The 12,660-nt window shown below is 38.2% G+C and overlaps 1 protein-coding gene across 5 annotated transcripts in view; it reads right to left on the minus strand.

Annotated features, from left to right (window-relative positions):
* dnajc6 (DnaJ heat shock protein family (Hsp40) member C6) overlaps positions 1-12,660 on the minus strand; it is a 37,014-nt gene that overhangs the window by 12,975 nt on the left and 11,379 nt on the right. For all 5 annotated transcript variants that reach the window (XM_020702458.2, XM_020702457.2, XM_020702455.2 and 2 more), the window contains 4 exons: positions 8,398-8,533; positions 2,104-2,153; positions 1,602-1,750; positions 80-202 (listed from right to left, as the gene is read on the minus strand). In XM_020702458.2, the coding sequence (XP_020558117.1) occupies positions 80-202; positions 1,602-1,750; positions 2,104-2,153; positions 8,398-8,533 (458 nt within the window). The remainder of the gene's footprint in view (positions 1-79; positions 203-1,601; positions 1,751-2,103; positions 2,154-8,397; positions 8,534-12,660) is intronic.

Genomic DNA, 12,660 nt, shown 5'->3' on the forward strand with positions numbered 1-12,660 from the left:
AAAAGCTGTTTCCAACGTGTTCAATCAACTTTAAATAAAAATAAATAAATGGGTGTGTGGGTGGGTGATGTTTTCCTACCGAGCAAGTGATGACACAGACATTCTTGGGGTTCTGCTTGAGCCAGTTGTGCATGTTTTTACACACAGCGAACAGGTTGTGGAGGCTGGGAGCTTGCCGCGAAGGCCAGTTACACTCTGAAACCTGGAAATCGATTGACATGGGAGATAGGGAGGGGGAAAGAATCAGAAAAGATGGATGAATAAATCCGGACAGAAGTAGGGACAAAATGAGAAAAAACAAAAAATAGATAAACAAGATTAGAAAAAGGAAGTGATAGAGATTAGTGACTGCAGCAAAACAACATGACAGCTGCAATGGTGGTGAGTCATCTGTTCCAGATGCCTCCATAAGCAGCCAGGGACAGATCACAGCATTAAAGAACTAATTTTTTTTGTACCCATTTATCCCAGAGTCTTACCTGTAAAGCCCCACATTTCTATAGTTTCAGCTGAGCAACTGCGCTAACGATACTCATTTTGAAGATTTATTTGATTCATTGGAAATTATAAATGGCAAAACAAAAGACAAAATCAAAATCCTAGACAACGGTTCAGGAGTTCTTACACAAATATTAGGTTACACAAAGTCTGTAAAATAGAGAGATTAGATATAGTGCAAATAATTGCAAAATACATATTTTAAAGAAAACCAAGTGCACTGCCCCAAATTCACTTCTACTATTTACTTCTACTATTTACTTCTTTCAGCTTTAAAGAAAATGATTCAAGAAAAAGCTGTCTCCTGAAGCTGAACCAGCATTAAGATCAAAGCATCACCAAAGCATAGCTTAAATGGTAGCATGAAGGGAGGATGAAGACTTTTAGAGGATGCCTTGATATCAAAACAAGTAGAAAGGAAAGCACTTCCCCTTAGAAAACTCATCAGGGAAAGGCTGATGCTCTGCAAAAGTGACAGGAACTTCTGGTCAATTCTCAAAGGTCGAATGAATTTAAACTAATGAATCAAATTTACTCTGTGTGTCCAAAGCTATGTAACTCCCAACACAAGAGGCCTTCAGCTCCTATCTGTTTATTCAGCTGCTAGACAGGACAAATTAGCTTTGATAACATTTAACCTTTGATCAGTAAAAAAGAACCACTCCATCAGTCAGCAGGACATGGCCTAAATTAAACAGCATGCTGGTGTAGATTGCAAAAGTCTTTAAAAAAAATAAGCATTACAAATATTGACTCTGCATAAAGCTTGTAATGAATGTCAATGGAAAAAAAACTGACACTTAAAAAACACTCGTAACGATTAGGTTTGAGGGTGAAGATGTGTCTGAAACTGCCCTTTTATGAAAATAAAGGAAAGTTTCAAACAATTAGTTTTTGAACAGATTCTGCTCAAATGTAACTAAACTGAAATTAGCAAAAAGGCCTTATAAGTCAAAAGATCAAAATTGCCTGGATTGACTAGAAAAATACGAGTACAAATTATTTAATGCTTTTTGCTTTTTTTAACAAACAGATGCTGGTAATGAACGTAAAGCTACAATTAGGATTGTGCTGAAATGATGGGCTTCATCTGTTGTACTTACTCTGTTGGAGAATTTGGCTCCTCTGTAGTTGCGCTGTGATAGATTGAAGACAGTGTAGTGGTCAGCATGGCGACTGTCGAGAAATGAGCGGATGTCCTCGACATGGTTCTGGTAGCCAATCTGCACTGACTCCGCAGGGTAGGTCATCACTGTGAATTATGGGAAAGAAATGAGAAAGAAAATAGGAGAAATGCCGAGCTGCTTTTATGTTCGAGAGATTTTAACAGAGCTGATTTTCTGCACATTTCCAGCAAGAATTTTACTTTAGACAGTAAAGTGTATTGATCAAACATGGCATAAACCCTCAAGCAACTGTCTGCTGTAAAAGAAATGCTTTTGTCTTAAGGTTACGTAACACTAAACAATACAGAGGTCAGACAGAAGGTGAGCTGTCCATCCAAGAACAACCAGAAGAAAATACTTTCTAGCTACATAGTACTTGTCGTTTTTGATGATACATTTCCAACATACACGCAAAGGTCTGAAAAACCAAATCCTTTACCTATGATCCTTGATGTAATGTAAGCAATGTCCAGCTCTCCTTTGGTGTACCTGAAATGCAGAAAGAAATACTTAGCTGCTCTAACTGATTTCATAAATTATAGGTCCAGCAAAAGCAGAGCAAAGATAAATGTCATGAATCAGAGCTCGATAACTGTTTCTGTTCATTTATACCATACTCAATCACATCCACTACTATTATAAATTAGTTTAAAATGAATGAAAAAAGCAAAGCTCTCAACTTCCCGGTCGATCTTCTACTGTAGCAGATGGTCCAACAAGTAACAAAAGAGTGATGCAGAATTTTATTGTTTTAGAACAAAATGTAATGTTTTTTGGGTGAACATCACTCTAAAGATTTAATCTGCTCCTTTTTTCTGATTTTCCAAATTGACTTCTATTTTCACAGAAATATCGTCCTGTTGTCCTCTACAGTGGACATGTTGGGAAATTAAAATAAAAAACATTTTTAAAAAAATTAAAATTGTAAGGTGTTTATTTAGGCCCAAATGGATAGGAAATCACAAAAAAACAGAAATTGTAAGACACTTTTTTTCCTCGGTTCTCAGGAGGATATAAAGATTATTACTGCCTCCAAAAATCATGTCCAAAAGCTCATCATCATATAAAAAGGTTTAGTGTGTGAAGATCAGCATCCAAAAATTCAATACATCTGAGTCAGTGTATCAGACTGCACAACATGCATTTCAACGTAATTGCCCTAAACAGGCTTTAGAGCAGAAGCTTCCATTGCTTTGGAGGAAATCTGTTTTTTTAGGTTAACCACACCAGGTTGGATCAAAGGGATGTCATATGTACATTTTCACATGAGCAGTCTTTTACTAGCTAAATGAAACCATTTCTAATGGATACACTTTTTCATTTCACTGCATTTGCTGGCTCATCCCTATAAAGCTGATATTTTTCTACTCTAATAATCCAGTCAGCCAGAGTGATCTGTGTGCCCATGGAGCAATGCCATGTGGCCCCAATGCAGTTCTTTCCCTGGTTATGTAATGCTGTGTTCCTGCTTAAAACAGACACAGGACACACTGACAGAGAGACACGTTTACAATTTAACTCTATATTATTTGACTTAGCTGAAAAAAACACTAACGCTGCATATCATCACTCCACTACCACCATCCTTGAAAATGTGCATGACAGGAGTACGTTTTGTTACTCCAAAAAGGCATTCAGCCCTAGCAAAAAAGCCTTATGTTTTTCAACTCCCTACTTGCACGATAAATTGGATTCTAATTGATTTCTTTATTTATTTTTAATAACTCTCGCAGCAAAGACTTTCTATTTGAAAATGTAAAATGCAGGAACAAGAAGGGATGAAGCTGGTTAATGCTTTTGATTGTCCACTGCGTCCTACTTGTGGTAGGTTTTTATTTTATTCGATTTTTTGTTTGTTTGTCTGTTTGTTTGTTTTTTGGGGGGGTCAATTTAATATAAGCAAGGCATCTGGATCTAGCTTTTAGGAGGTTTACAATTTCCTTGACCATTGATGTAAATGGACCTTTTCTACCTTTCTTTAAAGGTCCATTTACCCATCCGCACACACATTTATACACCGATGGTGGCAAAGCTGCCATGCAAGACGACAGAATGAGGACAATTTTAAGATGCCCATCTGAGTGTGTGTAATTCAAAAGAAAAAAAATCAACTAGTAATCAAAGTTTGGTATTTCTATATGTGCCTAAAACAAGATTGTTCATTTATCTTCTAAGCCGTTTCTCCCTTTCAGGGTCACGGAGCTGCCGGAGCCTATCCTGGCCAATTGTGGGCGAGGGCAGGGGACAGGTCGCAAGTCTGTCGCATGGCCAAAAACAATCACACACCCATGCACACTCACATTCACACCTAGGGAGAATTTAGAGTAACCATTGAACCTATGAAGCATGTTTTTGGGCAGTGGGAGGAAGCATCAGTCCCCGGAGAAAACCGACGCATGCACGGGGAGAATGCAAACTCCCATTGGTGTTGGATTGGATCCCCCAGCTGGGACTTGAACCAGGGGCCTTCTTGCTGTGAGGCAAGAGCACCAACCACTGCCTAACCACCACCGTGCAGCCAAAAAATTTAACAATGCTCTTTAAAGGCTGGAGAAAGCAAGCAGCACCATTACAGGAATATATCTTTATTATCTAATAAATTGCTATGTTGAAGCATGAAACTTAGGGCCATCTGCAGTATTTCAACAAAGTATCTGATGACTTTAAACAATCTTTATCAGATAGACTCTGTAAGTGGGTTAGGCCCAATGGAAATTTGACTTGGGCTCTGCAAATTTCCTGATTTTCAGAAAACTCTCCTTTTCAGAAGAACCCTTTCATCCACTTTAAGGATTGGCTGACAAATCAAAGCTAAGACATGTTTGTCTGAATTTTCGCGCCCAGATCCTGATTGAGCCTCTAACTTCCCTATATGTTCTCATTCAAACTCCCAAAACAGTATTACTTGTCGCAGTAGTGTATGTCAGTCAATTTGTTTAGTTAAAAAAAGGAAAACAATTAACTAGATAAAGACAGCTGTGGATGTTTAGCGACCTGAACCTGATGTAACTGACAGGGGAAAACATCAAACTTAAAAACAGTACAGGTACATTACAAGAACCCAGAAGATATAGCTGACAAACCAATCCAAAAAGTTTGCAGAGATGATGCTACACAGTAGGGACCATGCTGTGAACCCCATGCAACTGGAAACTGTGCGGTTGTGAAAGCATCCACCCGAATTGCTTTAACTACTCATACAGAAGTAGTTGAACACAGAATAAAGTAGAGAACATCTTCCTCTCAGTGCTGCCTGCTCTGTCCAGACAAAAATAGACTTTCTAAAGCAGGAGGGCGTTGGCATCTTCAATTGAGGTGCCAGATCAAAAGGCTGATTTATTTTTTTTACTTTTTGACTCATATGTTAAAGCCTCTCCAATATGTGCATGATGTGGGATGTCAGGGGGATTAGTCCAAAGTCTTAAGTGAAATATTTTAGGTACTGAGATGAGACATTTATATGTAAGAGTGAGCTTATTTTTAAAAAAAAAGGTTTGGTTTGACTTTCTCCTGCTTAAGTAACCGCATTAACTGAAATAAATGCTTTTTAAATAAAAATTAGTGAGTGAATTTAAACTTTCCTTTCAGTCCAAATAATACTTAACATAATTATACAATTAAATGTAAACATAAAATAAGATTTTAACATTTTGATAAATCTTTCTTTTAATTAAAATAACTAGGAATCCAAAACTCTTCAAAACTAACTTGTTAGATACCGCAATTAGAAATCTAATTGCTGTTTTTAGAGTGTCACACAGGGCCAAATGAATGCTACTAAGGCCAAAAGGTGTGACTGTGCATCCGCTCTCATCTTCATCCGGATGTTACTGGAAGTAAACAGGTGGAGACTCGGGTGCAAGGAAGAAGATTAAATCCAAATCAGGGTTTGTTAAAAATAATGTCACTGGAAGTGGGGAAAAATCAAAACAAACAAAATAGACCCAGAAAAAACGAAATTAATCACAGAATGATGCATATCACTGGAGAGAGGAATCAGAGGGAACATCCCAATCACATCCGCACAGAAGGTGAAGCAAGGTGCTCCAAAAATATGAAACAGTAAACTAAACGGAGCCAGCTGTGCTCCACTCCACAGAGAACTACAAGTTAGTGGATGGAACATCCAAGAGGAGCCTTATTCAGCCGGCACACAAAACACAGAAATCTGACCATTCTCAAAAATCAACTGACGGATAGTTTTAGAGGTTTTAAGGTGGTTTCCACTTCACCCGGCTCCCACCACTCCATCCTCCAAACCACTCACACGCACATGAATAAACAGCCCCTGCAAACCCATGCACGCGCTGCTGCACACCAGGCCGTGGTGAAATGAATCCCTCTGTTTCAGCAGTGCTTTGGCCAATTGGCACAATGAATTGCAATGAACAAAATAACAATATGGAAAGGGAAAAAAGGAAAAAGGAAGATGCAGCTAAGATGAAAGTAGAAGGAAAATGCAGGAAAGAAGAAGAGGAGACACAAGAGAGGAATAAACACAATCAAACTTGCTGAGTCAAGAGCTGGAGGAACTGTGTGGGTGTCTGCCTTTACAGAGGCTCCTTTGTGCTGCAGATGCCTGTGCACAAACAGGCTGGGACAGCGAAGCAGTGCCAGACTCTGCAGGCCACATTCCCCCCTCCAGCCACACTGAGCTGTTTCACTTTCACATGGAGGGGACACTTGAGTTTTGTTGTAGATACCAGATGTCATTTCAAAAACTGAATTAGGAGTTTATAAAATGTTGTGTGTGGTGACAATACAACAGTTACAATGACACTAAATGACTTCAGTATACATAAACACATTGTAAAATAAACATTTTTTAATATGTTCCCCCCATGACATAAAAATGTAGAGCACAGAGACAAAGTGATGTCCCAATAAACTTTAATGGGACATCACCTTGTCTTTGTTTGTTTTGATCTGTGTCAGTTAAAAACAGAGCTACCTGTAATGAACACCATGGATGATTTTGCAGGAAAATCTCCCTCTGATCTCCGTGACTTCCTTCATCAGAGAAACCTGAGTGAGATCATGAAGCAGCTGTACAGATTTGTGTGTTTGCGCTGACCATCCCAGTGTCCACTGTGTCTGTCGAGTGGCTCTAAAGCGAATTCAAACTTACGCAGAAACGCAACTGGACAGACTCGCCTCTAAGCACTGGCCTTGATGGAATAGAAAAGGACTTCTTGACGAAACTGAAGCGCGATAATCTACATGACAGGGTGATCGAACTATTCTTGAGGAAAGAGAGGAGGATGGGCTTCATCTTCTAATATTCAGATTTACTAATGAGTGAAATGATAAATATAATAAAAATGTGTTTTTATATTTAAGTTGTGTAATGAGCTGATACTCTAAAAAGACATTTGCTGCTAAAGTGTGAATTTAGTCTTTGTCAAAACCATTGAGTAGCAGCGAAATAGGTCGGTTCACTTATACGTTTTATTGTTTTATTCACCAACGCTTTAGCTACTTTTGCATTATGCTATTCTCTGTGTTTGTGGATCATCAGAAAGTTCACATAACATGACTTGGGTTCTCATTGTCAGACAAGGCCTTTGGTATACTGGTGTCCAAACTATTCAAAGCTATAAAATGAAATGATAAAAGGAAAAAAATGGATAAAGATTCTGGTTCTCAAAAGAATTGTTAACAAGCAAATTATTTTGGGTCAGTAACCCTCTAGTGACTAGATGCTGTAGAACCCCACATATTTGCCGGGATTTACAGCTGAGGACAACTCAATGGTGAAGATTGAGGTAAGATGCACAAGTCATCTGATGTAGGGGTTTTGAAACAGGTTTCTTAAGAATTGAGTGTGAATACAAATTAAAGTTGCAGGTAAGCTAACTTACAAGTAGTAAAGTTGTTTTTTGCCCAAAACCTATGTGATTATTTCATTATCCTTATTGGATATGAATGAATTAATTGAGAGAATGAATAACCCCAAAATCAGGTCATCTCTAAACTTCTAAAAACTCAAACACCACATATTAGATGATATCTTTCCATTTCCAGATGTTTCTCATTGTGAAATGTTATCACCTCAGAGGGCAGACATGGTTGTAATTTAAACCTTCAGTGTCTACACTCAATTGTAACCATTGACTGTATAAGAGACCTGGACTGAGTGAGTGTGTCATCAGCCATAGAAAATGACTTTCTTCCAGCTCCCAATGAAATGTAGTCAATTAAGTCGCAATTTTTTCACGATACGACCATCACCATGTAGGAACCACAAATTGTCAGTAAGCACTGATTGTTTTGTCAGTCTGTGTCAACATTTCTGTGGCAACCACTCTCACCACTCAGGATGGAAATCGTTGCCACTTGAAAGCGGGCTTGGGAGAATCTGTCAATCAAAGGTTTCAAATGTTTGACATGAGACCATATACTTTTATTGAGGCACCTGATTGACCAAATTATAATTTGAAGAATTTTCAATACAGAAAAAATGTTAAAAATTAGGATTAGCAAGAATATGTTCAAAAAGAGCCAAAGTTGTTATTCCGACAAATAGAATGACTGAGCATTAGCCATTTATTTCTCAATGGAAGTCTCTGGGCTTTTGGCTTCTTGGTTTTAACTTAAAAAATGTAGTTAAATACCAACTAACTATTCAGGGAAAATGACAGACTCGGTGAGGAGCTCGTTCAAATTCTCCAAACATTTTTTTTTCCAGTAAGCGACTGCAACATGTTACAGCTGTGAAGTTTAAGGCACTCACGTGGCAACCTGATGCATGACCTTGGTGGACGTGTCCTTCAGCGTGTCCTTCAAGTTGTCCTTAAAGTTGCTGAAGAACTTCCCGGCTCCTCCCTTCACCATATCGAACAGCCCTCCACCGTAGCTCGCATCCATTTCTGGAGGAAACAGGGGAGCTTTAGGGAAAAAGAATCAAGGGCAGCCAAATATTCTCAGATACATATAGTGACAAAGTAGAGACCTCAGCACAGACAGTGCAGTCACGAAACCCTTTCATTTAGTCAGTCACTGCGAGTCTTCAACAATGATAGGAACGTTAAGATTGTGACTTAAGTCGTGATCAAGTGGATTGCTGCATAACACTGACATAAAAACCAATAGATACCACAAAATGAGAGACAAACACACAGTAGATGAGGTCAACCAAAGTGTAAATCATATGAAGCTGTCTGTAGCTCATGAGTGTGTCTGTGAGTATTGGAAAAGACCCAAGTTTTTCATCTGAGTCAGCAGGCTTCTGGTAATCTGAAAAATTCTTTCACTCCTCTCTCTTTCCAGCTCTTTCTCCACTCAATATGATGTAAGATAGCAGCAGCAGTTAGTGCACATGTCACCGCCTGATGATGATATAAAAGTAAAACATGCTGGAAAATGTTCTGCTTTATAAAAAAATCACTTCTGAACAAAAAAAAATCATAAATCCTACCCTTAAACATGATAACTTGTGCGGCTATTGTACTTTCACCATCAAGTCTTTCTGTTTTCTCTTGCTTCACCATATGATATTAAAAACAAAAGAAATCTGACTGTCTTTTATCCAAGCAGTCACCAGGGTTATGGTGCTTGCCATTCACAATGACAGCTGCTTTCCAAGCCCACATCTGAATGCTGTTGCTGTGGGTTGGTATTCAGCGAAAAACATGTTAAGTAAAATAACTATAAATATTTATTAGTTTTTCTCCATTAAAGAGACACAACAGATCACTTGTTTTGTACAAAAGAGGCTGTGTAACTTTAAAAATTGATACAAAAACAATTTTTTTTGCAATTTTCTGTTCTTTATTTTTGCCTCTTTGACCTTTTAGAAAAATTGTCAATTGTTAGTCCCCTCACTCACCCTGACTGACTATTAATTAATGAGCATTCAACTGAGGGGAGCTAAACTCAGTGTTTATGACACACGAGCGTGTCTCTGTTTTTTCTAAACATGCTGCTTCATCCGTGTTGAGTTGAAATAACATGGATGAATAATCAAGAAGCTTCAGGAAAGGAATTATCCTGTAAAGTGTGCTTTCATGTGGATGTTGAGAGCAAAAACTGCTGAAAAAAAATCTCAGTGTAGTTGGTCTTATAGAAAATTCTGAACAATAAGACCTTAAACTATACAATTTTAGCCAATTTATTTAGATAAATGGTCAAGTACTTCAAAACCCTTCAGAGATACACTGTTTGGGAAAAATCTGATAGAGTGGCTATTGCCAGACACTATGGATATATAAACTTATTCTAGCTTGTTTCTTGAAGGAACATATTTTAGCTTTGGCTATAAGTGGTACTACCTGGCAAATGACTCCAGTTGCTGAAAATCAAGTAGTGCTGAAACATTTTCTGAAGGGAGATTGCAGGTTCCGTGAATACAAAACAACATCCCTACAAAGCCAGATCTGATGGCAATTTCTGACGGTCTACTTTGTTGGTGAACAGCATTTGCGTCATAATTCCTAACAAACTACTTACCAAAATGTTAAATTTGCGGGCAAATAGTCCGGAGTTAACTCACACAAGGAACTGTAGCGAAGCACACATACAGTAAGTCTCTTTTCTCCTTTTAACTAGAATAACTAGGATACGAACTACAAACTATGTTCATGTTTCCCTATTTTAGCTTCTTTACACTGTTCGCCTATTCCTTTTTAGAACTAAGGATTGTTTTTAAATCTTTACATGGCTTGTTACCTGTCTACCTTTCTGAGTGGTTGCAGCCTTATTTCCCTCATCACCCTTTTGGGTCAGCTGATCAGCTGCTTCTAAAAGCACAAAAAGCAAAGTGCAAGCTTGAGGGGGACCACACTTTTGCTGCAGCAGCTCCAATACTTTGAAATGATCTTCCAATTCATGTAGGACAGCCTTCCTCAATACCTGTTTTAAAGTCTTCTTTAAAAACCCACTTTTTTACTTGGCTTTCAAAACACAGTAAAGATGCTTTTCTTTCTCTTATTCCACTGCATTGTAAATTATTCTATTGATTATGTAATGTCTGTGTCTTGTTTGTCAACAAGAGGTATTAACTTTTAAATGATTCTATGAACATCTCAATAAATTTGAGATGAAATAACTATACAGCACTTCGGGTCTACACAGACAATTTACTGTAAGTGCTCTATAAATAAAGTTAGTATGATATGATAGTTTATCATTTTTAAATAACAAAATTGTAAACTTGTGTTTTTTGCTCATAAGTTTGTCAAATGTAATCTCATTTCTACTTCATGAAGTAACTGAAACATAAAGCTTGAATATCTCTGTGCTTTTTCCTAAAAATCTGCTTTCTTTAAAAACCTTCAGCCTATTTTTGCATGCATATCTCACCCAGCAATCAGTAAAAAGCCAAACACTGAAAGTCAGAATCCTGCTTTTAAATGTGTCAGTCAGGCTTGATGCTTACACAGGCAGAGTGGCAGCAGTGTTCCAGAGGAGGCAAACATGCTTTAAAGTAACTTCAGGATGCTGCGTCAGAGCCTCAGCACAAAAACAACACTGGTCTGTTGCTCACTCTCCCTCCCCTCCTCAGCCACCTCATGTCTCACTCACCAAAGTGAGCCGGGACGTGTAATAAGAAATGCAAGTCTTGTTCTATCTGGGGAGATTGCTGGGAAATGATAATATGCCACCCTTCAACTGAAGCTCTACACTGCTTCCCTTCAACACCAAGCCTGGTGTGAATGTTGCACACAAACACTTAGAACTCTTGACAGCATTTGATTTCAGAGTTGACACATTGCTGGGCCTCTTCCGCGCAGGCTGCGGCGTTATCCAAACTCTAATCTGCTTGATTACAAATGCTGCTGATGAGACAAAAAGATTGTGACTAATCATCTACAATACAGCTTAACCACTCATTTCTTCCAGTCCTTTGAATGACAAGCACCCTCAGACAAGCTTGCCTGCATAACACATACTGTAGGTAATGTAGGTTAGTTAAACTGCAGTCACAAGGTGGGGAAAAAAAAGAAAATAATACTAATAAAATTATATTTTTACCAACATAGTGCCTCACATCTTCATACCAAACCTCTAAAAAAAACAGTTGACCCTGGTCTGAGAACTACATTATTGTGAAGCTTTAGGAACCTTTATCGCAGAAAAATATATTACACCCAAGTGCATCATGTATTTAAGAGGTTGTGGTTGGAAAAGCACAATAGTGGCATTCTGCAAATGGAGTTTGACCTGCTAGAACAAATCCCATCTCTGACTCCACTTTTTAAAGTTTATACGGCACAGATGGGAAGCTGTAGTAACTAAACATATAGAATAAGATATTCACCATTAAAATTTTAAAGACAGTGCAGTGACAGTGCAGTCTGGGTATTCAGGTGGTCCGATAAAAAAATAACTTTGGTACGAAGACAATGGGCAGTTTTACTTGGTGCAATAACGAAAGAGGATCCCGCTAGATCAGCTTGGCAGCAAACTAACAGTTCTTCTGAAATACTTAAATAATTATGATTTTAGTCCAAAACAGATATGTAACAACTGCACAACATAGGTGGAAACTCCCCTGAAGCGACCAGAAGTGCTGCCTTCAAATTACAGTGCGAACATCATGATCTGTAAACTCTATGATCCGTTACAAAATGCAGAAACGCGACAGGTGCACATGAGTCCTACTTAGAGCGGGCTCCATCTGCTGTCTTGCTTTTGGCAAAGAAATGAATATTACAAAGCAAAACTATAAATCAAGAGAATAACAAATTGAAAAAAAGTGTCCACTAGGAGAACATGTTAGATATTATAGAGATTATGATTAATGTTCAAAAAGCTGTTGACAACATTATCCGGCCTTCTCCCCTTTTATGACTGGTTTTGGAACACTTACATTCTGAACATACCAGCTATGTCTTTAATGCAGTTTGTGTGCCATTGTTGTCAAATTTAAACTAACAGGCAAAACTTAACTTATATTCTCATTTGGTTAGTTACTCCATACCTCTATCCGTCCATGTGCTGCTGCCATTAGATTTGGCATCATATTAAAAAGCTAAGATTTTGGATGTTTCTGGGA

Source organism: Oryzias latipes, chromosome 4 (genome assembly GCF_002234675.1).
Source record: "Oryzias latipes chromosome 4, ASM223467v1".
In the NCBI taxonomy this organism is placed as follows: Eukaryota; Metazoa; Chordata; class Actinopteri; order Beloniformes; family Adrianichthyidae; genus Oryzias; species Oryzias latipes.